Source organism: Dasypus novemcinctus, chromosome 6 (assembly GCF_030445035.2).
Source record: "Dasypus novemcinctus isolate mDasNov1 chromosome 6, mDasNov1.1.hap2, whole genome shotgun sequence".
Classification (NCBI taxonomy): Eukaryota; Metazoa; Chordata; class Mammalia; order Cingulata; family Dasypodidae; genus Dasypus; species Dasypus novemcinctus.
Genome location: NC_080678.1, coordinates 118,461,251 through 118,488,284, shown reverse-complemented (window position 1 = coordinate 118,488,284; position 27,034 = coordinate 118,461,251). Strand labels below are relative to the sequence as shown.

Below are 27,034 nucleotides of genomic sequence, written 5' to 3'. Positions count from 1 at the left end.
AACTTGTGATTCACTCGGCCCTGAATTGTCCCCGGACTGTCAGGGTTTAAACTCAAGGCTGGGGTATTTGAAGGACTTACAATGCAGAGATGCCAAACCGTCATATAGATTCCAAATTCTGTCCCAGACATGTGAAATTGGGCTCTACCAGGTTTGTGTTCATTCACCTCCAGATGGCCTTTTAAATTATTTTGTTTCTCAATGAAGCTTGTGAGACAAATCGGGAGAGCATTTGGCTGGTCTGCAAAGGACTGCCCCCTTGTGGGCTACTTTGGGAATAACTGCAGTGCGGGGGCCACACAGTAAACCGGATTGGAGCTAATCGGGTTCTCACCTGATTTAGGGAATGTTTGGTAATTGAATATTTGAAGTCTTTCTTTTCAAAGTTTTGAGTTATTTCCCATGAATAAGGGCAATACATTGTAGTTACTGGAACTTTGCCAGACCTGGGTACAAGGTGTTGCTTGATCTAAAAGTTATGAGGGCTTTCTGTTGACTAAGTGTATGACTCCCAGAAGAAGATGCAGGTGCTCAGAGTGTAACACGTTATTTGTACAGTTTAGGCACCGTGAGCCACTTTGATCATTTAGGGAAGGTTTTATGTCACTGTAGGGAACTGTTTACCCTTCAAGTTCCTAGATACCAGCCAAGGGCCAGCCTTGCAAACAGGCCTTTTTATGGATTTCTGTCCTTAAACACAGCCTTAGGTCTGCAATGTTTATGGTTTTCTGCCCAGTACTTAATAGAGATTTGTGAATGAATAAATCTGAATGAATCAGCCTCATGTGACTGCAGGGCCTGTGAATGAGACAGCCAGATTCCCCCAAGCTAGAGGGTGGGGCCTTCCCTCCCAGATAGAAGCGTGGGCGTGGTGTGCTCTGGGCACAGCCCCCCCAGCCCCCACAGGCCCTGGGTGAGCCCCGCAGTCTCTGTCTCCAGGTGCTGAAGCGCAGCGGGTCCTCGGAGATTCTCAACAAGCTGTACGACACGGCCATGGACAAGCTGGAGGGGGTCAAGAAGGACTACGACGCCCTGCGGAAGAGGTTCAGCGAGAAGGTGGCCATCCACAACTCGGACCTGAACCGCCTGGAGCAGCTGGAGCGGGAGAACCAGCGGCTGCTGAAGCAGACGGACATGCTGACCCAGCAGAGGGACACCGCCATCCAGCTGCAGCACCAGTGCGCCCTCTCCTTGAGGAGGTAGGAGCCGGGGGGCTGGGAGGGGGGCACGCGCGGGCAGAGCCTGCACCCACCCCACCTTCTCTGAGAAGGGCAGGGGAGCTGCTTGAACTCCCCTGGGCGTGGGGGGGAAGGGGGCTAACCTCTGGGCTGGTGGTTATCTGCGAGGCTCCCAGCGCCTTCCGGGATTAAAACCAGCACAGGCTCCTGGTCTCCAGGAAGCATTGTTTTTGACACCCAGTAAGTCTCATGAATTGTGGCTCCTTCCTCTCCCCTGAGTAGCTCCGAGTGCTCTGAGCTTGCTTTTTTCCTTTTCTTTCCTTTTCTTCCCTTCCTCCCTCCCTCCCTTCTCTCTCTCTCTTTCTTTCTTCTAATGCTGGTAATTCTTTTTTTAAAAAAAAAAAACAAATCTATTTTATTGATACATATCAACAAAGCATGCAGTTCATCCAGGTTTCACCACAAGCGTTTCCATCTGTGTCAGTTACCCACCCAGAAAATAGGACAGCGACTTGTCTTAGGCATTGTTCCTTCCAAAGTTTTATTTTTAAATTAAGGAATATGATCTTCTTCAGGGGTGTGCTCCCTTCCTCCAAATAGTGTTTCGTAAGGAACGTTCCTGCACAACGCCAATTCTCAGCAGTCTTCCTGGGCTTCTTAAGTAGACGTTTTCTCTTGATAAATAGGTTTGGAAATTGCTGGATTGATGTACAGGTTTCTGTACATCAGGACCTCTCGGGGCCTTTTACTCTGGTATTGCGCAATGTGACTTGCCAAGAGTGGGGCACAGGATGCAGTGCTTCCCAAACATAAGCCGCCAGAGCACCCAGCATGTTTAGTGGGACCCTGTGCAGGACTGGGGTTTCAAGGAACAGCCTTTGAGAATGCTGGTCTCGTGCTGCAGGCCCTGACTTGCAGGGCTGCCTTGCACGGGGCTGGCCGGACCAAGCTGTGGTCTCTGTGCTGACTGACTTGAGGCCTTAGTGTCTGTGAAAACGTGGCGGTCGGACTCAAGGTTAGATCAAAGCTGCTTTGAGCTCCCGTGGGCTGGGCTGCTGCAGGCTTTATTTTTATTTTTTAAAGAACATGGCTTGGCTGTGGAAGATATAAGGTGTTATTTCTAGTAAAACAGGAGGCATACAATCCTCAGCTCAACTTCTGGTATTTGTTAAAGGCTGAGAAAGATTCCAGGTTCACGGACACCAGGACTCCATAACTTTCCTTTGTCGGGGGTGTGGGAGAAAGGCGGTCCAGCGCAGTGGCCTCGGCCTAGCAGCTGACTGGGCAGGCCCCCCCCCCCTCCCCGGTGCCCTGGGCGCCGCTCTCCTAGGTTCGAGGCAATCCACCATGAGCTGAACAAGGCCACGACCCAGAACAAGGACCTGCAGTGGGAGATGGAGCTGCTGCAGTCGGAGCTGACGGAGCTGCGGACCACGCAGGCAAAGACCGCCAAGGAGTCAGAGAAGTACAAGGAGGAGCGGGATGCAGTGTACAGCGAGTACAAGCTCATCATGAGCGAGCGGGACCAGGTCATCTCTGAGCTGGACAAGCTGCAGACCGAGGTGGAGCTGGCCGAGTCCAAGCTCAAGAGCAGCACATCTGAGAAGAAGGCGGCCAGCGAGGAGATGGAGGCACTGCGACAGGTAGGCAGGGGGACGGTGGCCGTCCAGCATCTTCTAAAGCAGCCAGGGAGGAGGGGGCTGCAGTGGGCACGGCGGCCGGTCAGAAGCCACCTTCCGAGTTGGCACGAAGGCCTGCTCGTTTTCGCCTGAAACGCTGGATGAGTTTTGGACGCTGCCCAGGCACCCTCACACCCAGACCCATGGTGAAGCAGTAGTAGATAATCTTGAAAAGTCAGGGGCTAGTGCAAGGGCTTGCTCGTGAAGGAGAAAGATGCCGAGAGCAAGTCCCCAAAGCTGTCGATGGGTCTGGAAGTGTTCCCTCAGTCGTGGGCATTTGCTTATTAAAGGGGTGGTCAGCGTTCTTCGGGGAAGATGTTATCCTGGGTTGACCCTGAGACCCTCCTCCTCAAGCCTTGCTCCCTGGGGGTCTTACCTCCAGGGTCGAGGGAAGGCTTGCTCATTAGCACCAGCATGGGGCCACTCAGCTGGAATCCTGGGCCTTCAGTGTGGAGTTTTTGAAGACTTCCTACCTGGTCACCCCAGGCCTTCCTCATGGTCACTGCTGACCCCAAGGCCATCTGTGTCCAGCAGGAGCTCCCCCCGTATTTGAGCTTCCCTTTTACATCTTTCAGCTCTGCTGTGTGCTGCTGAACTTGATCGTAGTGAATGTTCTCCCCATCAAAACCATCTGTTTATGCCTCTCCACATTGCTGCTTTCCTTGGCAGCTCAGTCAGAATGTAGGTTTTAAGGTTGGTCTGTGAGAAACGAGAAGCAAGGTGTTATGGGTGGGGCAGCTTGGCAGGGGGAGGTGGGCACTGGGTGGTCACAGCCAGACCCCTCCCCTCTACCAAGCATGGCGCAGGGCTGGTGCCTGAGAGGCGTCCAGGGCCCTGCGAGGCTTTCTTCCTGTGCCGGGGATGCCAGGGGTGCCAGGGACCGCGGGCATGCGAGGGACACAGCCTTGTGCTTGCAGGGGACCTCCGCAGCCGGGGGCCGCTCTATGCTTCGGCTTCTTCACCTGCAAAGTGGGGAAGACAGTGGCAGCTGCCTCCCAGGGCTGTGACGATCAAATGGTTGAATGTAGAAAAAGCACGTAGAGTGGGCCCCATGAGACTTAGGAACAACTTGACTCTACTTTTATTATTAAGGTTAGTATTATTCTCATCGGAAGCTTACTGCCCTGTGTATATCAGGTTGAACCATACGAAATCGTGTTTTTGTAGGTAAAAGAGGGTCACGTAATGGCAATTTCATTCAAAAGGACTGAGACTTCTCTAGCTGGTAGTTGAAAAGCAATAAGGTATACTTTTTATGTTGATGGAATTTTTGAAAAGATGTTGAAGGAATTTCTAATAAGCAAAGTTAATGCACTAGAACTCCGTAATGGTCCCAGGAAAACTATCAACTCATTTTCGCCTTCTGGGATTTAAGTACTTAATTTTGGGGGTGGGGGCGAGTGAATATTGTCCATATCAGAAAGGGAAACAAAGTGACTAGGAAGAAAATTGAAAATGACTGAGTCAGTAAGTAAACAAAAGGGTCAAAGAAGAGCAGACGCAGAAAAGTGGATCGTGCAGGTGACACGCAGTGGTGCGGCGGGGCTGCCTGGGGGGCGCCTGCCGCTGGAGGAGTTGTGCCCTTTGAGGAAGTCTGAAAGCACAGGGAGTGTGGGCAGATCAATGCCCGCCTTGCCCTGGGTGCTAGCTCCAGGAACGAGCTCACTGCTGCCGGCTGCTTGCCCCGTGCACTCGAGAGCAGAGTCCGCTTCCTGGACTGCGCGGGGGGTCTTGGCTGGGCATGGAGCCTGCCGGCCAGCTGAGCCGAAATCTTTTTTAGGCTTTGTTCCGAATCAGCAGGCGGGAGAGGAGAGCCTCTCCCCTCCCCGGCAGCCAAGGGCTTCCGGGGCTGAAATGCTCGGCTCCCTTCTGCACTTTGCCTGGCCTCCAGACGCGCCACTTCACCCGGTGGCCTGGGCCGTCCTGGGTCTGACCCTCTCCCTGGGCACACCTCCCTGCTTTCCATGCCTCGCCACAGTGCCCTGTCCAGGACCTCCGCCATGGTGACCTGCCCCCCAGATCTCAGAATCAGCTGCTTTTTGTCTCTGGTGCGATTCGGGCTTCCCTGGCAGTCTCTGCCCTTCTCTCTGCACCTCTCTTCCCTCCCTCCCTTTTGCCTTCCTTTCCTCGGTCCACTCCCCTTCCCATGCCTTTCTCCTGAATGGGCAGGAGGGGCCCGGGAGGTCCGGAGGCCAGTCAGGGCCTTTGCCCAGCCCTGCTCTGGGTGCCAGGCCCACTGTGGACGCCAGGTCCTCTCCAGAATCTGGGTCTGCTCTGGGTGTCTGGTCAGCTCTGGACACCAGGTCCCTCTGCCTTCCCTTCTGCTTCCCAGCTGCCGCGTGGGCCTGTCCTGGACCACGCCCCCAGCCTCTGGCCATCAGCTGACCTGGTCCAGTTGGGGCTTGTGGCCCTCTGGTGGACCAAGGTGCTGCCTGGGGCGGGGGTGGGGTGGGGTGGGCACTGCCATTGGTCACAAGTTCTCCCCAGGTGCTGGGTCGCTTCCCAGGTCAGGCCTCTCCAAGCGAGCCCCCAGCTCACAGAAAGGATGGCGTGGCTGCCTGGCACAGTGGCTGCTGCGTCCCTGCCCCCCCATCGCCCAGGCAACCGCAGTGCCCCTTTAGGAGCGGAGCTCAGCTGTGGTGGAGAGAGCCTGAGCAGTGCGGGAGAGGAAAGGAGCAGGAAGGAGTTTTGGAGCTATTCAGGGGCAGGGAAGGCAGCAGGAGACGGGACTCTGAGAGGAGCGTCTGGGGGGCTGGGCTGCAGCCCAGGGGCCTTTTGAATTGGCCTCAGGCCTGGGCCAGGCGAGTGGTGGGAAAACCAGCAAGTTCTTCCCCAACCTGGGGCCCCAGCCCTGCCCAGGGGCCGTGGGGAAAGACCTTGGGGGGTGCATGGTGTAGAGGGAGGAACTCTGGAGTGAGAGTTGGAAGGCCGGGGTCCGGGCTCAGCGCTCCCACCAGCGGGGGCCCTGGGGGACCTCTCGGATCCTGAGGTTCCTCGGCAGCAAACCAGGCTCCCACAGAGGGCCCTCTCGGGGCCTCTCAGCTCCCGAATTGCAGCGCTCCTTATGAGTTACCGCCTTCGTGCCCCTCCACAGACCTAAGTGCAGAGCTGCTGTGCTGCTTACAAGGAAATAGTCTTTTTGGATGAATTCACTTCTGGGACCCACAGGGCTAAGGGGCCCAGAGGGAGGGAGAGGGGGAGGGGGAAAGCCACCTCCCCTTGGGGTCTCCACCTCTGGACGGCAAAGTGAGATGTCTCTGTACCAGAGTGGAACTAGGTACTAAGACCTCTCAGATCCTGAACTCGATGAATCCAGAGCAGAGTAAAACGGCAGGTTCTAAGAGTGTGATTGCTGAACGTGTTGCTTATTATAACACTTGACAGAAGAGTAATACAAATAAGGGTTTCCTTTCAAAATAGCAAACTGAACACTGCATAAGAGTGAAGAGAACTGCGGAAAATGGAAAGTAAAGTGATTGAAATTGATCTTGTGAAATGTGAGGTCTGAGCAGAGCGGGTCAGAGGCCTTGCTCTGATTTCCGGCGTATTTGTGGTGCAGTTGCCCCAGCCCTTTCCGATGCTGCTTGAGAGGTGGGGGCAGCTCCAGGGTGATGCCTAGGATCTTCCCCTGTCTCCTTCGTCCTGGTGTCTGGGTGAGGACCCGAGGTCTTTTTGAATTTGTTTTCAGCAGAGGCGGTTCTCTTCTCTTCCATGGAGAGGTAGCTGGGTATGCTCTTCATTTGTCTTCCTTGGCCTTATGCAGAGGTGGAGATGGCCCATGTGGAAATGAATGTCATGGTCATACGCGGCTTGCCGTTGAGCTCGAAGCAGAGATGGTTTTTGCACTAGACACTTGCTTTGTCATTTCACCTTTTCCCCTTCTTAAGGTTTGTAGAAGCATAGAGAGAGCTTTCTACATGAGTGCTTATAAAAGTTCAATTTGAGATTTTAGTGGAGCATGCAATTCTTTGAGGAGGTGTCAAGATGCAGATGCTTCATATTTCAGCTTTTTAAGCCAGCTGAGATAAACAGTTCTTCAGCAAAAATTCCTGGAGTTTTAGCCTTTAAAAATAATGCAGTCTGCCAGATTATAAAAACCGGTATGGCAGACACAGAAGGTGGGGCAAGCATTCTTTTCCTGCCTGGAGCGTGGGGGCAGTGCAGCCTCGCCCCATGACGTTTTGTTGCCAGCCCTTTAGAGAGATGTAGCACGCTCTTGCAGATAGAAGCCAGTTAGGGGCTGGCCAGGGCCTCTGACAAAGCCCTCAGCCGGGGCTCCGCTGAGCCGGGCGTGGACTGGGCCCCTCATCGGGAGCCCGAGCCGTGGCTGTGGACATGGGGGTTGCGGGCTCAGGAGAAGGAGCGGCTGTTGGCTTCGGCTGTGGCTGTGATCCGAGCCTCCCCCAAACCTAGAGCTTCGGCTCCAGCCCTGATCCTGGTAGGAGCCAGAAAGCCCCACAAAAGTCCCCTCTGCTTGTCCCCTCACCCCCCCAGATCAAAGACACAGTGACAATGGACGCCGGGAGGGCCAACAAGGAGATCGAAATCCTTCGAAAGCAGTGCAAGGCTCTGTGCCAGGAGCTGAAGGAAGCCCTCCAGGAGGCAGATGTGGCCAAGTGCCGGCGGGACTGGGCTTTCCAGGAGCGAGACAAGATCGTGGCAGAGCGCGACAGCATCCGGTAGGCACAACCCCCCCCCCCGGGGACCCTGCCGGTAGCGAGCCCCTTAGTGCGCAGTGTGGGCTGGAGGGTGTGGCCAGGGAGGCCCCGGCGGAGGTGGGGAAGGGGTGGCGGGCTCCCTGTCTGCTCCCGCTCTGACCCTGCTCTGACCCTCTCCGTGGTTTCTCCGGGGTGCAGTCCTTGCTCAGGGCCCGGGTGTGGGGTTTAGGGCCGTGGAGAGGTGGGGACCAGCCCCTGGGCACAGCAGCATCAGGCGGTTCCAGAAGTGGCACAGAGCCCAGGCTCCCATGTTGCCAAGGCTGCCCATGCCCACCTCCTCTCTGGAACAGCTGAGGTAGTCCTAGGGTCCTCAAAGCCACAGGTCGCTTTAGTAGAGCCATGCCACGCCTGGCCTGTGCCCCTGGAGGGGCTCAGACCTGCAGAGGTGTGAGCCTGGGCTCCCTCCTGGCTGTGGGTTGGGGGGTGGCTCCAGAAAGCTCCTAGACACATGGGCTCTGCAGCACAGGCTGCCAGGTGGGCAGGGGGGCTCATGGAAGAGGAGACCTCCCAGGTGGGTCTTGAGCCAGGTGGGAGTGAGCATCTGCAGGAGGGTGGGGCGGGGAGGAGGGTGGTCTGTAACTCCAGGCACGTTGAGGGGGAAACAGTGGGAAGAGCCTGGAACCTGATGCTGCTTGCTCGGGGGTCCTCCCTGTCCCCTCTGTCTCATGATGGACCCAGCCTGGATGATCACCCCCCGGCTCCCCAGCCTCCTGTGCGTCTAGGAGTGTCCATCGCAGGCCCTCGAGCTTTCCACGCCTCTTGTGCTGACCTTGCCCACTGCCCCCTCTCTGCCAGGACGCTGTGTGACAACCTGCGGCGGGAGCGGGACCGGGCGGTGAGCGAGCTGGCCGAGGCCCTGCGCAGCCTGGACGACACGCGCAAGCAGAAGAATGACATCAGCCGGGAGCTCAAGGAGCTCAAGTACGCTGGGGTGGGCGCCTTGGGGACGAGGCAAGGGCTTTTCCCTGCGTGCAGCCTGGGCACCGTGTCCTTCTCTCTGCCCCGCTCTGTCAGTCCGTAGGGCAGGTCTCAGTGCCGCCTTTTTTTTTTTAAAGATTTATTTCTCCCCATCCCCTCATTGTTTGCACTCTCTGTGTCCATTTGTCTTCCTTGTTTCTTCAGGAGGCACTGGGAACTGAACCCAGGACCTCCGATGTGGGAGGGTGGCACCTCATCGCTTGAGCCACCTCTGTTCCCTGCTTTGTTGTGTCTCTCTCATTGTGTTTTTCTTCTTGTGTCCCTTGTTGTGTCACCCTGTTGTACCTGCCCATCACTTCAGCTTGTCTTCTTTAGGAGGCACCAAGAACCGAACCAGGGACCTCCCGTGTGGTAGACAGGAGCTCAGTTGCTTGAGCCACATCTGCGTCCCTCACTAGAAATTCTTTAGAGCGCTGCGGAACGTGTCCCCAACCCCTCCATCAGCAGGATCCATGTGTGAAGGCACAAAGGAGGAAAGCCTTGCAATACAGTCCATCCAGGCAGTCTGCCTGGGGACTTGCCAGCCATTCATTCATTCTGTGATGTTGGTTGAGGATGTCCTCGGTATGGGCCAGGCCCTCTGGACAGCCATGAGCAGACAGTGCTGAACCAGCAAAGTCCCTAGGAGGAGCTGGATAGATGGGGCTGTTAGAGAGACAAATATGTCAACAATGAAAATAGTCATGACTGTGAGTCAGTGTTTCCAAGGCAGCATATCTCAGGCTCATCCGTCCACTCTGCTTGTGTTATGAGGCTGTCCATTTAGAGGAGAATCTTTGGGGTATCAGACTCCTCCCTGTGGTTCCAGCTTGCTCCCAGGAGAGCCGTTTAAGGCATGGTGGCCTTTAGCAGTGGTTGATAAAAGAAAGATCACACTTTAACCATAAAAAGTGGCAGAGCCCAATACCCATCAGTGTAATAGAGAACTTGAACTTGAGAAGCAGTGGTTCTCTGTACATTGGAAGTTTTCCTATGCTGATAGTGTGGGGAAGGGGAGGTAAGAGCTGGTGTGTTGTGTGAGTGTACAAGCCTGCACACACTTGAGTGGTGGCCTTTGAGGGAGTTGACAGTGCTTCCTCCTCCATTCAGTAAAACCTAATATTTATTTTGAAAAACCAAACCAGAATCTCCAGGGTTTGAGTGCTCTAAGAAAAGTCTCAGGCGTTTGGAACCAAGTGTCCAACTCCCCCTGCCAGGCACCCGCCTTGGCTCTCATGAGCAGTGGATCTAAATTAAGTTAAATCCTGGAACCTCTGGAGCTTGAACCTGGGAGAAGGTTTTGCATTTTAATTGCACCAGAGATGCCTGGAACTTTCAAGCATCTTCCATTTGTTCCTTTGGCATACTTGGATTTGTACCTTCTCTCTGCTAAGCTCCTAAGTTCTCTAACCTGTGATGCCGACGAGGGGTCAGTGCTGCTCCCGAGGAAGCCCCCAGCCTGTGGGAGCACAGGTGTGCACCCGATCAGATGACAGCAGGGGCAAGTGCAGCACGCATTAAATGCAGAGCGCTGGCCGAGGGCTGTGGGACCCTGGTGGAAGCACCCTTCCCCTGGTCTGGGGTGGGGACTGGCAGTGTCCCAGGAAGGCCAAGCAGCTTTTGGAGATGGCCAGAGAGACCTCGGGCCAGCCAGAGCTGTGGGCTTGGGGGAGGGCACACTTGAGCAGGAAACGAGCAGGTTACAAAAGAGTGTCCCTGGGCCTGAACGGTCACACCGATGAACCCGGAAAGGGGGTTTGGGTTTTAGGAAGAAGGGGCATCACATGCAAGTCATCAGGATATCGAGTCTTTTGTCATCTTTTTCATGGCTTTTTGCAGAGCTGAAGTTTTTAATTTCACCAAAGTCCTTTTTATTTTCCCCTAGCCCAAGTCTTGAAAATTTTCTCCTATATGTTCTTCTCAAAGTTTTGTGGTTTTAAATTTTACATTTAAATCTACAAAATTAAATTAAAAATTGAACCCATGATCTATTTTGAGTTAATTCATAGAAGTTTTGAGGTTTAGATCATTAATTTTTTGCCTGTGGTGTTCAGGTGCTCCAGCACTGTTTGTTGAACGGACCATCCTTCCACTACTGGCATTGGTTTCATCCACATTTTTAAAAATCCGTTGCCCTTTGCTTGTGAGGGTCTGTTTCTAGGCTCTCTATTTCATACCATTGATCTGTGTCAATACCACACAGTCTTAATCAATGTAGTGTATAATATGTCTTGAAGTCAGGTAGTGAGTCCGCAATTTATTCTTCCTTTTTGTATTAGCCAAAGCGATGCTGAGACAAAGTACCAGAAATATATTGGCTTTTAAAAGGGTATTTATTTGGGGTAGAAGCTTACAGTCACCAGGCCATAAAGCATAAGGTACTTCCCTCACCAAAGTTGCCACGTGGTGGAGCATGATGGCTGCCATCGTCTTCGAGTTCTGCCTCCTTACCCCACCAAGGCTCGGTGTCCTGGCTTCCTTCAGCATTGCTGGGATAAGTCCCATCTCTCTCTCCAGTCTTGGCTGCTCTCTTCCTTCCACAAGGTCAGCTATGGACTGTCAGGCTCTCTCTCTTCCTGGGGTCTCTACTGTGTCTATTCCTCTGTGTTCTTCTGTGTGTTTACTTCCCAGGGCTCCAGCATCCAAAACTCTTAACTGCCTCCTCTGCCGTGTTGTTTTCTGTGAGTCTGCCACCACATCCTACTGGCCCAATCCAAGCCCTAATCATAATTTAATCAAGTAAAAGTGAAACCTAAATTCAACACAATTTAAGGGTATCACTAGTCCAGAGGAACAGACCAGTTTACAAACATAATCAGTATTTCTTTTTGGAATTCCTCAGTAATATCCAACTGCCACACTTTTCAAAATTGTTTTGGTTATTTTAGTTCCTTTTCTCTTCTCTATAAATATTAGATAGTCTCATTCATGTCTACAAGAAAAAATCTTGCTGGAATTTTGGTAGGAAATGCATCGAACGTATAGATCAATTTGTAAAGGATTTGAGTCTTCCTTAAAAAAACACAGTAACCAACCACCGTGAAAACCCACTGAGACTGAAGGGGCCGTGACTGACCCTCCAGATTGATTGGGAAGCTAGTGTGAGGGGAGGGGGGAAAGGAGCACATTCGGCTTGGGCTGGGAGCTGGGACAGGCTGGGTGCTTCCCCGCCCAGAGAGCTGCCCCAGGACCCTCTCCGCAGGGAGCAGATGGAATCCCAGTTAGAGAAGGAGGCCCGGTTCCGACAGCTGATGGCCCACAGCTCCCATGACTCGGCCATCGACACGGATTCCATGGAGTGGGAAACGGAAGTGGTAGAGTTTGAGAGGGAGACGGTGAGTTGCCTTTAGGGAGTGTGAGGGTGGCGCCCAAGCTGGGTGGCAGCACGTTGGTCCCCTGTGTCACATGGCAGATGCCAGCATGCACGCGGAAGGCAGAGGGAGGAGCAGAGAGTAGGGGGGAGGTGGCGCCGCGAGGACGTGTGTCTGTCTGCAGTGGCTGACAGGCGGGGGCAGCTGTTCGCAGGTTTCCAGCCGGGGGCCCGGGCTCCGTCAGGCACGGTGAGGGGACCTGGGGGTTTGAGAGCCAAACCTTCCTCCTTGGCGCTCGGTCAAGTGTGCTGCTGCTTTGACAGGAGGATGTGGATTTGAAGGCACTCGGGTTTGAAATGGCAGAAGGCGTGAACGAGCCCTGCTTCCCGGGGGACTGCGGCATATTTGTCACTAAAGTGGACAAAGGGAGTGTTGCCGATGGCAGGTTAAGGTAAGAACCGAGGACCCCCAGGCCCTGGAGGGAAGGGGTCCCCTCCAACCCAATGCAAGGGGCCATCTCCCAGCGGGCCCCGAGAGCGCCAGGCAGCGACTAAACCCGTGTGCCCGCGGGGCTTCCGTCCAAGGCCTGCAGGCGCAGCTGCTAATTTTGTTCTGGTAGGAACCTCCCTGCCTCTCAGTTGCCTCTGCCTCTGCTTTTCCCCTGTCACCAAGGTGCTGCCACTTGCTCCTCTGACTAGGAAAGGTCTCGGTGGAATGAGTAAAAGCATAGGGCATGCCTGAAAATACTGTGTGCTTCCACAGTCCTTACTGTTTGCTCCATGTATATAAATAAATTCATTAATCTTTACCATCCTATGAGGAAGATGCTTTATTACTCCCCTTTTACAGATGAGGACACTGAGGCACAGAGGGCCTACGTCACTTGCAGAAGGTCACTCAAGGTTGGGTGGAACTCAGTCCAGGCAGCCCAGCTCTAAGTCTGCTGTTAGGTTGGTGCAAAAGTAATTGTGATTCAGACCATGAATTTTAAATCATTATAACTAGGCTCAAACACATCTTTATTACCCAAAATAGGAACCATTACAATCAACACATTTTTGTCAATGAGAAATAAGTTTGTTTATTCCTGTAGCATAAAAATCCGTACTTTGGGATTCGATGAACTCTTGGGAAGCATTTTCTGCATCCTGCTGGTTGTGGAAGCATTTTCCCTGCAAAAAGTTGTCAAGATGCTTCAAGAAGTGGTGGTCAGTTGGTGAGAGTCAGATGAATATGGCGGACGAGGCAAAACTTAGTAGCCCAGTTCTTTCCCTTTTGAAGCATTGGTTGTGCGACGTGTGGTTGGGTATTGCCAAGGAGAAGACTTGGGCCCTTTCTGTTGACCAGTGCTGGCTGCAGGCATTGCAGTCTTAGTGCATCTCATCGATTTGCTGAGCATACTTCTCAGATGTTATGGTTTCGCTGGGATTCAGAAAGCTGTGGTTGATAGACCGGCAGCAGACCAACCAACAGTGACCATGACCTTTTGTGGTGCAAATTAGGCTTTGGGAAGTGCTTTGGAGCTTCTTGGTCCAACCACTGAGCTGGTCATTCCCGGTTGTCATATATAATCCACGTTTCATCGCACATCACAATCCCGTCGAGAAATGTTTCCTTATTGTTGCGTAGAAAAGGAGAAGATGACACTTTGACGATTTTTTTGAATTTCGGTTAGCTCTTGAGGTACCACTTATCAAGCTTTTTCACCTTTCCAATTTGCTTCAAATGCTGAACAACTATAGAACGGTCAACGTTGAGTTCTTCGGCAACTTCTCTTATAGTTGGAAGAGGATCAGCTTTGACGATTGCCTTCAAATGGTTGTTGTCAACTTCGGTGGCCAGCCACTACGCTCCTCATCTTCAAGGTTCTCATCTCCTTTGCAAAACTTCTTGAACCAACACTGCACTGTATGTTCGTTAGCAGTTGCTGGGCCAAGTGTGGTGTTTGTGTTGTGAGTTGTCTTTGCTGCCTTACAACCCATTTTGAACTCAAATAAGAAAATCACTCGAATTTGTTTTTTTTCTAACATCATTTCCATAGTCCAAAATAAATACAAAATAAACAGCAAGTAATGTCATTAGCAAAAAACCATAAAACTAGAAATGCACATTAAAATGATGTATAACATAACCACAGTTACTTAAGAATGTATTCCAATATCAAATGGCAAATTTCAGCAATGCAAAATTGCAATTACTTTTGCACCAACCTAATAGTTTAACCATTACGTGCCGGGAAGAGGAAATCTTTCTGGACGTACACGGGGTCCCCGCTTTCCAAACAGGCACGGCTGGTCCAGCGTGGGCAAGGGTGCTGACCTGACTTTGCCCCTCCGCAGGGTCAACGACTGGCTGCTGCGAATTAACGATGTGGATCTCATCAACAAGGACAAGAAGCAGGCGGTCAAGGCGCTCCTCAACGGAGGGGGGGCCATCAACATGGTCGTGCGGCGGCGCAAGTCCCTGGGTGGGAAGGTGGTCACGCCGCTGCACATCAACCTAAGTGGACACAAAGGTAGAGGGGCCGGCAGAGGGGGCAGGGCGCCGCCTCCTTCCAGGCAGGCGATGGGTCTCCTTGCAGGGGCAAGGCGTGGATGTCGTTCCAGCGCTGCCCACGCACCTTCCCCGTCTGGTCTTGCTGGTCTCCCTTTGCATGCTTGATTCAGTTCACCAGATGTGCATTGCGTCCGGGGCCTGGCCTGGGCAGGGTGCCGGCTCGGGCAGGGTGCAGTCGGCCAGCACCCCCCTTTTTGATGTCTGGTTAGCAAAGATGAGGCAGGACCGTGACCGGCCGGGCCAGGTGGTGACCATGGTCTGCCTTGTGCTTGCAGACAGCGGCGTCAGCCTGGAGAATGGAGTGTACGCTGCCGCCGTGGTACCCGGGAGCCCCGCTGCCAAGGAAGGGTCTCTTGCAGTGGGAGACAGGATTGTGGCGGTAAGTCTTGCTGGGACAAGGTTAGGGCCAGTATGACCTGCTGCAGACAGACAGTTGAATTACAGTTGGAAGGTTTGAGAAAGAAATGTTCTTGGGCATTGCTCCGTGTGAACATTTAAAAATAATTTTAGGGGGAGCGGGTATAGCTCAGTGGTTTGAGCTCCTGCTTGCCATGGTCCCAGGTTCAATCCCCAGTACCTCTAAAAAAAAAGATTTTTGATCCTGATGTCTTGATGATGTGTTTCTATTTATTTTAGAAACTTAAGAAATACAGAAAATGGAGGAAATAAAAGTCATTTGTATAGCTACCACCTGTAGAAAAGCTTCCTTAACATTTTTATGAATTTCCCTGCAGCCTGTATTCTATGCATGAATGTACATTTAGGAGAACTTCTTTTTCACAAGTTGATGTCATTGGTGTGTAACTTTTTGGATCTTTCATACTAAACATTATATCCTTTATTTGTTTCATTTTTTTATTGTCAAAGTAAGACTTGCTGTAAAATCTTCAAGTGATAGATACATGCATACAGTGAAAAGTGGTCCGGCTCCTTCCTTCAGTCCTGCTCCCAGAGCTAATCTCTGCCCCCACTTGCTGGGTGTGCCCCCAGACCCTAAGTGCTCATACAAACCCACGTGTGCACGTACAGGGCTCTGGTGGGTGTGTGTTTCTTTCTTAGTACGTGAGCTCATACTGTGTTACTCTACGATTTGCCCTCTACATTGTGGCTGTCTTTCCATATCGAGCCTCATTTCTATCCCCTCAGTGATGTTCTGTTGGATTATGTGTAATGTAAAGCCCCCTCCCCTGCCAGTGACATAGGCATCGTTTCCAGTTTTGGAATTGCGCACAGTTCTGCACTGACCGTCACCTGTGTGCATAGCTGCCTTGGGTACACGAGTCTCTCTCTGGTGACTCTACTCTAGGAAGTGCTGGGAGGTTGCTGAGTCATAGGGCATGCACATTTAATATTTTAAACTCACTTTCTGAACTTGAAAATCTCTTAAACTTTTTCATGGTATACCCACAAAATTCCAGTCGTAGTGCTGGCAGTGAAAGTAGCTCTTCCTCCAGTTCCAGACTCTGCATCTACCAACCTCCCTCCCACGGCAGCCACTGTTAACAGTTGAGTTTTCTTGCAGAAATATTTAAAACATGGGTATTTCCTACTCTGCCTTTTCATCCAGATGGGATCAGAGCATGCTCAGGTGTCAGCCTTGCTTTTAGTTTCTAGCGGCGTGGCTTGGAGGTCCTTGCACACTTGCATGTCCCGGTCTGCCTCCCCGTTTTGCTAACTTCATGCTGTTCCTTGACGGCAGCAGCACGAGCTGTGGAACCAGTCCCTTCCTGATGGTCATTAGGACATTTTTTTCCCTAAAAATTAAATATATACATTGGTAACATATATAAGATTTCCCATTTTAATATTTTTAAGTACATGTCAGTGGCATTAATCATACTCACAATGTTGTGCTGCCATCACCACCATCACTACCAAGACTTTTCCCCCCTCACCCCAAACAGAAACTCTGTGCCCGCTTGAGACAACTCCCCAGCCCTGGTGACCTGTAATCTACTTTCTGTTCATCGGAATTTGCTTATTCTAGATATTTCATATAAGAGGAATCCTGCAATATCTGTCCTTTTGTGTCTGGCTTATTTCACTCAACATGATGTCTTCAAGGTTCACCCATGTTGTAGCATGAGTCAGAACTTCATTCCTTCTTATGGCTGAAGGATATTCCATTGTATGTCTAGACCACATTTGTTTACCCATTGCTCTGCTGATGGATACTTGCGTTGCTTCTACTTTTGGCTAACAGTGTGAGTAATGCTGCTGTGAACATGTGTCTAAGTATCTGTTTGTGTCCCTGTTGTCAGGTCTTTTAGGTGTATACCTAGGAGTGCAGTTGTAGAGTCATGGTAATTCATTGTTTAACTCTTTGAGGAATTTCTTTACTGTTTTCTATAGTGCCTGCAGCACTCTGCATTCCTTTGAAGACATCTTTGTCTTTACAAGTACTGCTGGAGAGGGCTCCAGGCTGTCCTGGAAAGTGTACGATGGGGTAAATTCCTGGTGTTACTGCTCGGCCAGGAGCCCTGTGCATTTAGCAGTTGATAGGATTTTCCCACTCCTGGCCTTTTCATTCCCACCTGCAGTATATGAGAGAGCTCCCTGCTTCACATCTTTGCCAGTTTTTCTCAGATTTTCTTTTGAGCTGGGGTTTAAAAGCATATTAAAACGGCCATTGTGAAAAATGTTAAGTCGTGGAAAAGTTACAAGGAGAGCAATAACCAATTAATCCTCCACTTTGATAATCACCCTGCATATACTTTTTTTTTTTTAACTTGATTTTGAAATAATTATAGAGTCACAGGAAATTGCAAAGAGAACCTAGAGAGCTCCCCTGTACCCTTTACCCATTCTCCCTCCAGGGCTACATCTTACACAACTAGAACATCTCGACCAGGGAGTGGACAGCTGTACGATGTGTATGTGTGGTTCTGTGCCGTTCCAGCACGTGTGGTTGCATGGAACCACGAGTGTAGTCAAGACACACAACTGTTCCATCTGCACAAAGCTCGCCCTCGAGTTGACCCTTTGTAGTAACAGCCAGCCCTCCCCTCCCACCATTCCTAAACCTGGCAACCACTCATCTGTTTTCCAGCTCTGTGATTTTGCCATTTTGAAAATGTTATACAGTTGAACTGCAGTATGTGACCTTCTGAGATTGGCTCCTTCCACTCAGCCTCATGCCTTTGAGAGCCATCCAGGGTACTCTGTGTATCGGCTGTTTGTTCCTTTTTATTGCCGAGTGTTAATTGATGGCATGAAAGTACCACGGTTTGTTTAACCATTCACACATTTTACATGCCCTTTTAAAAAGATCGGGGGAGCAGATGTGGCTCAAGCAGTTGCGCACCTGCTTCTCCTACAAGCCCAGGGAGGTCCCGGGCTTGGTCCCTGGGCAAAATAACAAACAAAGCACTCAGGAGAACCAGTCTGGTTCGGTGGTTGGGCACCGGCTTCCCACACCTGAGGTCCTGAGTTCAATCCCCAGCTCCAGGACCTCAAAAAAAAAAACAAAAAAAAAATAGGTCTGGACATGCCTGGAGGGCTGTTGGCAGAGATTCAGGGACAAGGGTTGAGAGATGAGCCTTCATTTCACGTGGCTCCTTTCTGTTTACAAAGTCTTTTGCAACCGTGTTTCCAGTCTCCTCACTGCCTCTGGGAGGGCTTCGAGTTTATTTTCCATTTTTTAATATGAAGGAATGGGGCTTGGAAGCTCTGAGCTGCGTCCAGCATCACGCAGCAGGAAGTGGCGGGACAGAAATGACCCCCTAAGATCTTTGGGGCTCTGGCCCCAGACGGACAGGCGCTTTCCGCTGGAGTGGCTTTAAGGGTGTGTGTTTCACTGGCCTCAGAAGCCTTTGCCTGGCTCCTTGTGCCTGGCTCCTTGTGCCTTACCACTGAGCGGCTTTCTCTCATCTGCCCACTCCAGAAGGTGTGGCCTTACAGAACCAGGCCTGCTCCCCTAGGATGGCAGCTGGGCCATGCCCCTGCTTGGGGTCTGCCCAGGGCCGCCCTGCAGGTGGGCTTGACGGGCTCTCTGTTTGGTCCTAGATCAATGGCATTGCACTGGACAACAAGTCTCTGAACGAATGTGAATCTCTGCTGCGGAGCTGCCAGGACTCCTTGACCCTCTCTCTCCTAAAGGTGAGGCTCCCTCCCTGTGCCTGGCTCTGCTCTCATTGTCTGGGACACAGACAAAGCCTCAGCTCTGCGGACCCCAGCTCTACTTCTCAGCATTGCCGGAAGCTTGTTTCACAACATGTAGGGCGTGCGTGAGCCCTGACGGGATCCTGGCTTAAAACAAAAAGCAGCTATAACTGTATATTTATATACAAAAGTATATTTTGGGGGCAGTAGGGTATATTTGAATACCATCTAATATGATGTTATCATATAATAATATCTAGTTATTCAGATGATAATAGTGAATTATTTTCTTGTGTAAGGGAATAGCCTTATTTTGAGAGGTATGTGCTGAAGTTGTTTGGAGTAAAATGGCATATCTGCAACTTCCTTTCAGACAGGAAGAAACAGCTTGGTAAAATGTTGAATCCAGATGGTAGGTTTATGGGTGCTCATTGTACTTTCCTATTAATTTTTCTACATAGTTGGCAAAATTTATAATAGAACAAAATTACTTGTCCGTTTCGATAAGAGCTGTGTATTTTTAACACTGTAATTTTGCTTTTATGTTTAATAATTTTTAAAAAAATGTGCAGGATGTTGTACAGGTAAATTCAGAAAGTGCTCAGATTCAAAGGAACCATGTGGCTAATGTGAGTTCCAAGGGGCCAGGACTGAGAACTGCAGGTGCAAGGCGCACCTGCCAGAGAGACGGGGGTGTGTGAGTGTGTATGCAGGTGTGTGCATCAGCCCCTCTCGGTCTTTGGGTGGCCCATTTCAGGTCCTGCAGTCTCATCTCCCTCGCTCTCGCTCCTCTGCTTTAGGTGTTCCCTCAGAGCTCCTCATGGAGTGGCCAGAACATCTTTGAAAATATCAAGGACTCGGATAAGATGTTGAGTTTCCGAGCGCAGGGCCCCGAGGTCCAGGCTTACAATAAACGGAACTTGATGCAGCACAACAACTCCACGCAGACAGACATCTTCTCCGTGGACAGGCTGGAGGACAGGAAGGAGCCAGGCCCCCCTGGGGGCAGCAGCTCCTTCCTGCACAAGCCGTTCCCTGGGGGGCCCTTCCCGGGCTCCCCGCAGGCCTGCCCAGGCGCCGCGGAGCGTAGCCCCAGTTCCTTCCGCTCGGACCTCTCCGGGGAGCGCGGCTATGGGCTGGTGGATGTGTGCAGCCGGCGGCCCCTGCTGCCCTTTGAGACAGAGGCGGGCCCTTGCGGGGTGTCCGAGGCCCCCCTGGATAAGGCAGAGACTGAGAGCTCCAACAGTGGCGGGACGTGGCCCAAGGCCGTGCTCAGCTCCGTGGTGGAGCCGGAGAAGCTCTCTGTGTACAAGAAGCCAAAGCAAAGAAAGTCCATCTTTGACCCGAACACGTTCAAACGCCCCCAGACACCCCCCAAGATAGACTACCTTCTCCCCGTCCCTGCTCACTCTCCCCAGGCCTCCAAGAGAGTGGGGCCCCTGACACCCCCAAAACCTCCCAGGAGGAGCGACTCCATGAAGTTTCAGCACAGACTGGAGACCAGCTCCGAGTCAGAGGCCACTCTGGTGGGCAGCTCCCCATCCACCAGCCCCCCGGCAGCCCTGCCCCCTGGCGCGGACCCCGGGGAGCCCACGTGCACTTCGCCCCCTCGTAAGGCGAAGGTCCGCATCGCCTCCAGCTACTACCCTGAAGGTGACGGGGACTCCTCCTACCTGCCGGCCAAGAAGTCCTGTGACGAGGACCTCACCTCCCAGAAGGCTGACGAGCTGGGCCAGAAGCGCCGCAGACCCAAGTCTGCTCCCAGTTTTCGGCCCAAACTCGCCCCAGTGGTCATTCCCGCTCCGTTCCTGGAGGTAGAGCTCTGCCTGGGAGTGGGGCCTGGTGGGAATGGGGGGTCATAGCAGTCGAGAGCCACACCAAGGCGTCCTGCACCAGGTCCCCAAGCTTGCTTAGCCCTGGCTCCTTCGCCCGAGGGGAGGGAAAGGGGTGGAGGAGGTGGCGGGGGAAGCAGCCCCAATGGGAGGTGGGAATGCGGAGCTAAAAGAGGAGCCCTTTCTTAGGAGTAGCATTTGATTTGCTTATTCAAATAGCTTTTGAACATCTGTGAGAAAACACGGTGGCGCAGACTTGCCTTGAAAGGTTTAGGGAGACAGGCTGGCGTACCTGGTCAGCCAGCCCGGGATAGTGTGGTTGTTTTGGTGTGTGCTGTAGTCGTTTCCAGAAGGAAGAGAATGCCACAGGTGGCGGGCAGCATTCAGGGAAGCTGTGCCGCTCCTGGCGGACAGGAAGCACGACACGGTGCAAGCCGGGCTGTGACTGTGTGTTGGAAGCACCCGTGTTCTCACCATTTCTACACATAAGCCCTCTTTATTTGAAAGAACAGGGATTCTGTCTCTGCTTTTCTTCCGAATTGGTTTTAAGGGAAGCTCTTGCCTTTCCGTTAATGTCTGCACAACGTGAACGAGCAGCGCCTTGGTGTCGGGAGGAGCTCCCGGGCAGACGTCAGCTTTCAGGCGCGCCCACGTCGCTGCCTGCTTCCAGCAGTCGCCTCTTGCCTTTGTTTCCTCAGGATCAGAAGTGTGTCCCGGCAGGTGGTGACCTCTCCCCGGAGCTCCCGGAGTGGTCCCCTTACTCTCCAGGCCATTCCGGTCGGCACGGCAACCCCCTGCTCTACCCCAGCAGGGCGTCTGTGGGTGAGTTGATGAGGCGGGTGGGGGCAGAGGTCCGTGTGGTCGCATGGGTCTGCCCAGACTTGGGAGGGTGGGGGGCGTTGGCTTACAGCCTGAAGAACTGGAGGTGGTCCCTGCCTGTGATGTTTTGTCTGGCATCGCTGACAGTCATTTCTCAAAGCACTTTATCCCCCGTGTGAGCCGGGAAGTGGAAGCATTAAAGTGGGTTTGTCCGTTTTACCGGTGGAGAAAGGCAGGTAGCTCTTTGCTGGGTAGCGGATTGGCAGCTGGCGCCCTTTTGGACTTGTGAGTCCTTTCCCCAAATTACTCTGCAGCTTCTGGGTGGTGCTCAGGGCCAGGGGCTGGGCGCGGGGCCGACGGGGGGCTCTGGGGCAGTGGTTCTCACCCAGACCCTTTCCAGGCACCATCCCCCGGAGCGTGACACCGAGCACCGCCGTGAGCTCCATCCTGAGGAACCCCATCTACACCGTGCGCAGCCACAGGCTCGGCCCCTGCAGCTCCCCGCCCGTCCCCAGAGAGCTGGGCCCCCAGGGTTTGCACCCCAGGTATGCCAGCCCTCCCATACCTCCCTGGCTCCCCTGCTGTCCAAGCCTACCCGGGCTGCCGGGCACCCAGAGCTCGTGGGCAGTTTGGCCAGGAAGGGGCTTAGAGCAGCGTGGGGTCCCCTGGAAGGTGCACTTTAAAGGTGGCCCCTCCCTCCACCAGCACGGGGTCTGTAAAGCCCTTGAACCCCACAGAGGCTCAGACCTCCCTACAGGTCTGGCTTTGTGTCCACAGCGTGTTTGTGCGCTAAGTGCCAGCACTGACCCTGTCGTGGAGGAGGAGATGGCCGCATAGGAGGGGGCTGGGTCGAGGCCATTCTTGGGCTCATTCATCTAGTTATTTGACAAGTATTTACTGAGCACCTCCTAGATGCCACAGACTGTTCTGGTTTCAAGGGGATGCAGCGGGGGACTGAAGGACGAGCTTGCTGGCCCGGCAGTGCTCTGTGTTCACGTGTGGGGAGGCAGGCAGGGTGGTGGCTCTGGAGTGGGAAAACAGGGCAACAGGCTGGACTGTGACTCGAAGGCAGGACGGGCCGCCTGGTGCGGGGGGACCAGGGGTTGCTGCGGTGACTGCGAGGCGGGAGGGAGGCTGGCTGTCCCAAGACTGGGGAGTGCCCCGGGGGAGCAGAGAAGTAGGTGCCTGGGCTGAGGGTAGCAGGCAGTGCGCTGGCTTGGGGGGCAGAGTGATTGGAGTGTGGCGGGACGGTGGCTCAGGAGGGGGTCACAGGTCGTAGGGGCCTGAAAGCAAAGGTTTGGATTTTGTCCCGAGTCCGGTGGGGTCTGTGGGAGGGAGGGCATAAGCAAGAGGCGTCCTCTCTGCACAGCTGGAAGGAGCCGTCCCTGGGTTGTGCTCAGGCCAGCCCCCCTTCTGTGACCTGCCATGCCCTCTGAACAAGGCACAGAGCCCCCTCTCTGGGCCAGCCTCTCCTGGCCCACCTCCTCGGAGGAGTGGTTCCAGCTGCCTGAGCCCGTCGGCTTCGGGAGCCCCTCTTTTCCCATACGGAAGTCCCCTTTTCACGGGAGCCCTGGCTGAAGTGCACTTGGCTGGCGGCTCCGGCTGTGTGGCCCTCTGTGCTGCTCGAGGGGCCCTCTGCCCGGGAGCGGTTTGCCCGTGAGCAGCAGAGTCCCAGGGCTGCGGGCCGCCCTCTGCCTGCCCAGGGGGTGTCGGTGACGCCCGTCGCACGCATGTCTTCCCCGGGCGCCCCGCTCGGGCCTTCCTCCCTGAGCCCCCTCGCCCCTCTCGTTCTCTCCCAGTGTCCAGCACCAAGGACGTCTGAGCCTGGACCTGAGCCCCCGGGTCTGCAGCGACGACCCTGAGATGAGGGCCTCCCACGGCTCCAACTCGCTGCCCTCCAGCGCCCGCCTCGGTAACCGCGCCGGCTGCTGTCGCCTGGACCCCGCCCTCGCTTACCTCCCCCTTCCCTGTGGGCAGAGCCTCTGGGTGGCCTGCTCCCCGCTGCCTCTGCCCACCCCCCGTGGAGGCCGGCTCGTTTCCACGCAGGGCTCAATTCCACGCAGGGCTGAGCGCCTTGCGGGCCGGTCCCACCCTGCCCCGCTCAGAGCCGCTCCCTGTGTCTCTTCGCTTCCTTCAGTGACCCTGCTGCCTTCCTGCTGCAGTAGCTCCAGAGGAATCCCGCGGCCAGGGAGCCTCGCTCTGGGCGCCCAAGCTTGCACGCGACCTGGGGGAGGCATACTGCTGTCCACTTGTGGGGACCGTAGCCCCACGTAGGGTCTCGCAGGTCCCCCCTAGACACCCTGAGGGGGTGGTTCACGGTGTTGGGGAGAGAAGACGGAGCGGCCGCTGCATGGCTTGGGTCACTGTCCCTGCCTGTGCGGTCCCGTCTGGAGTGGCCATCGGCTGTGTGGCTCGTTCAAGGACAGGGGCTCAGCGCCTATCTTTCTCCATCTCCTCTCGTTTAGACCTCTAGGGGGTGAATGGCAAGGCTCAGCTCAGAGGTTTTGTTGTGATTGTACATCTCTCTGGTCTTCCAAATTGGTGGTGAGGGCTGGTGTTTAATCGTAGGACTAAAGTTTCATCCCCTTGGAACTCTAGGGTCTTCGAGTAACTTGCAGTACAAGGCGGAACGCATTAAAATCCCGTCGACGCCCCGATACCCCCGGTCTGTCATGGGCTCTGATCGAGGTAGGCGCCTCTCGCAGCCCCCTCCGTGCCAGCCCTGCTCTTTCCCTTTCTCCTCACTGTTGAGTGTCTGGGTACAGCTGATAACTTGCACCTGCTTCTGTTGATCAGCGTTTGCCGAGTCAGCCCTGGGCTTGGCGACTTGGGATGGACCCAGGCCCTGCGGCGCGGTCAGGCCCCGCGGCGCGCAGCGGCGGGGACACGTCCTCCTCCTGGCCGTGGCAGCCGGGGCCCCCGGAGATGATGGTGGCCCACGAGCTCCCGCGCTCTCTTGCAGGTTCGCTGTCGCATTCTGAGTGCAGCACGCCGCCTCGGTCGCCCCTGAACGTCGACACCCTGTCCTCTTGCAGCCAGTCCCAGGCCTCGGCCTCCACGCTGCCAAGGATCGCAGTCAACCCCGCGTCCCTCGGGGAGCGCAGGAAGGACCGGTGAGGACCGCCTGGGCTCCGTGTCACGGCCACACTGGTGGGCGGCGCATCCCGCAGCGGGGGCTCGTGGGCGCGCACAGCAGGGGTTGGTGGAGTCCGTTGTTATTTGATCCCACGACTGGGCCACCTGGGTTTTGGTTCCGCTGGTGCTCGGTCGCGTCTTGCTCTGGTGCGTCCCTAGTGCCACCCACGGGGCCTTGGGATGTGGGAGCCGTAGCCCAGCCTGCTGTGCCCCCAGGGGTGGGCACATGTAGGTGACAAGGCAAGGAACAGGGTGGGCTCCTTCCACGGAGTGCCGCGGGGGTGCGGCGGGCCTGCGGGGAGGGTGCTGGACACGAGCCCGACGGTGGCTCCACGGCCGCGGCTGTCGCTCTGTGTAAACACCGTGAGTGTATTAAGTCGTGAGAGCCTCAGACTAACCCCAGTGTGAGTGACGTTATGATTGTCATTAGCCCCATTTTGCAAATGAGAAAACTGAGGCTGGAAAGTTGTAGTGTTTTGTCTGTGTCACGTCTTAGCAGTGGGCGTTGGGATTCACTCTTTGCCTTGTTCTTTGGTCCCAGAACAGCTATAGCTCTCGGTTATTATTATTTCTACCTTTTATTGTGAAACATACATAAAGGGGCAAAGAAAGAATATAAAGCCTCAATGTACAGCTAAGCCAGCTGTGGTTTCATTTTAAGTGCAGGCCAGTCCCTGCTTCGCTCTTAGGTTCACTGTAGGCCTCATGTCTGTCCGAGGCCGCCCCGTCTATGAGTCCGTACTCCCCTCCAGACACGCTGCCCACACACACCTCGTCCCCCTCTGTCGTTCCTCCAAATGGGATTTGGTGGATCGTGTTTACATTTAGAAGGTTCTGTCCAGAGTGTGGGTCTTTAGGCCATCTCATTAAACTTGAACTTGCCTTTATTTAATCACGTAAAAAAGAACACAGCTGCCCTTGTCCAGGCGAGACCAAAAAGCTGAAGACCCTCTGTAGCCGTGAGCCTCAAAAGTGACCTTTGCCGGCAGGGTCGGGGAGGGCGGCTCCGTTAAGAAAATCTCGTGTTTGACTCGAAAGCGTGACCTCGTCAAACAGCCCAAGAGCCTGGGAGAGGGGTGTGTCCCCGTTTACCAGCGCCTGGCCCGTTAGGGGACAGTGTGAGTCCACGGGGAGGGCCGGTCCTCACCCACGGGGATTTCCCATGTGTGCACACAGGGACACGGCCTGCAGGAGTGGGGCCGGGGCTGGAGGTTCTCGACCCCGGCTCTGGTCATTGCGAGACCAAGACCTTCCCCTGAAGTCAGTGCGTCCTTAGAAGTAGAGGGGGTTTCGTCGTGTCGCAGTCCAGTAATCCCTTCGCTCCCTGTGCTGTGCAGAGAGCTGGGGACTCCACTGGGAAGGACACAAGTGTCGTGAGCTTACGGCCTCATCAGAGAAATGTGAAAACACGAGCAACCAGAGCAGACAACACGTGTGAAAAATAATCCTGGGGAGCGGATGTAGCTCACCTGCTTCCCATGTGTAAGGTCCTGGGTTCAGTCTCTGGTACCTCCTAAAAAAATCCTTTTTACCCCTGATTTTGAAGCATACTATCATATAACTACTCATAGAAAATTGGACAAAAACACAAGTCATCAGAGTAGAGAACACTTATTTAAAATAATCCTTTTTTTCCTGAGAGAAGGAAAAAACTAATCTCATCAACCAGAGATTTGATAACTGCTACCTGTTTGTGATGTGTGTGTCTGTGTATTTTATTCCTGTTTCATTATTTATTTGTTATACATAGTCACATCTTTTACTTACTCTAAGCTCCTTGTCACATGAAGTATACTTTATAAACCTATTTAAAAGGAACCTTAAAAAAATGAACAAGATTTCAAGGAAATAGTGTTTTAACCGCTCACAAAAATGCAACCTCATTATCCTGAGAAAAATTAATTGTGCTTATGTTAAAAAATTAAAATCAGAAGATTAACAAGCAAAATCACCACACATGCCCTCACTTAGAGGTCCACTTTGTTAACATGTCGGTGGCCTTCTGGAGATGTCGTCATGCATGTGCATACATGTAAGTTTGCACGTGCACATTTGTGGAAGTGGAACTGTGCTGTACGGACCTGCCTTCTCGTTTCCCAGTGTGTCCTGTTCGTCTTTCCAGAGGAGTTGTTGTGATCGATAGGTCAGTTGTGACGGCTCCATGGCTTCTGTTGAATGGCTGTTATTTTACAGTTGTCCTTTTCTCTTTTGAGGAAAGGGTACTGGTTAGAAGTGGCACAGAGGGTGGCGTGTTAAGGGAGGACTGTGGCGTCCCCGGCTGGAGCACCTCCTCTTGGGGGCAGCTGCTCTCTGAGGTCTTGCACCTCTAAACCGTCTGCGTTTGGATGCAGGTTGAGTCACGGAGAGGACCTGGCCACGGACCAGGCCTGGTCTGAGCTGGGGAGGCCGAGGGAAGCGCTGCAGGGCGCCGGGGGAAGGGCCGTGCCGGCAGAGGTGTAATCTCAGCTCTCCTGCGATCCGTACCATCACAGACCTCTTCTGAGACTGCCTGTGGCTGCCGGGCCCAGGTCCTTCTCCCCCGTGCCTGTGGGCGTGGGGGGCGGCTCCCCGGGGGCGCAGCGAGTGCATGGTCTTTCCATGGCTTCCATGCCGACTGCCGCTGCAAACCCAAGCCGTCTAAAGGGGGCCATGATCAATTTGCATCACCCTGGGTAGCCAATAAATATAAAAACTGATATTTTATACTGTCTTTCCTCAAGGGACTGTCACCCCAGAAGCCATCTCTTT

General features: G+C 53.7%; 1 protein-coding gene across 5 annotated transcripts in view; it reads left to right on the top strand.

Moving 5' to 3' along the window:
• LOC101433468 (disks large homolog 5) overlaps positions 1-27,034 on the top strand; it is a 136,590-nt gene that overhangs the window by 92,017 nt on the left and 17,539 nt on the right. For 4 of the 5 annotated variants that reach the window (XM_058299298.2, XM_058299300.2, XM_058299301.2 and 1 more), the window contains 15 exons: positions 940-1,199; positions 2,509-2,821; positions 7,352-7,536; positions 8,371-8,496; positions 11,735-11,867; positions 12,167-12,294; positions 14,183-14,358; positions 14,675-14,778; positions 18,405-18,497; positions 19,301-20,314; positions 21,031-21,154; positions 21,552-21,696; positions 22,951-23,063; positions 23,750-23,839; positions 24,114-24,264. In XM_058299298.2, the coding sequence (XP_058155281.1) occupies positions 940-1,199; positions 2,509-2,821; positions 7,352-7,536; positions 8,371-8,496; positions 11,735-11,867; positions 12,167-12,294; positions 14,183-14,358; positions 14,675-14,778; positions 18,405-18,497; positions 19,301-20,314; positions 21,031-21,154; positions 21,552-21,696; positions 22,951-23,063; positions 23,750-23,839; positions 24,114-24,264 (3,155 nt within the window). The remainder of the gene's footprint in view (positions 1-939; positions 1,200-2,508; positions 2,822-7,351; positions 7,537-8,370; positions 8,497-11,734; positions 11,868-12,166; positions 12,295-14,182; positions 14,359-14,674; positions 14,779-18,404; positions 18,498-19,300; positions 20,315-21,030; positions 21,155-21,551; positions 21,697-22,950; positions 23,064-23,749; positions 23,840-24,113; positions 24,265-27,034) is intronic. The other variant, XM_058299302.2, reaches the window with a different exon arrangement.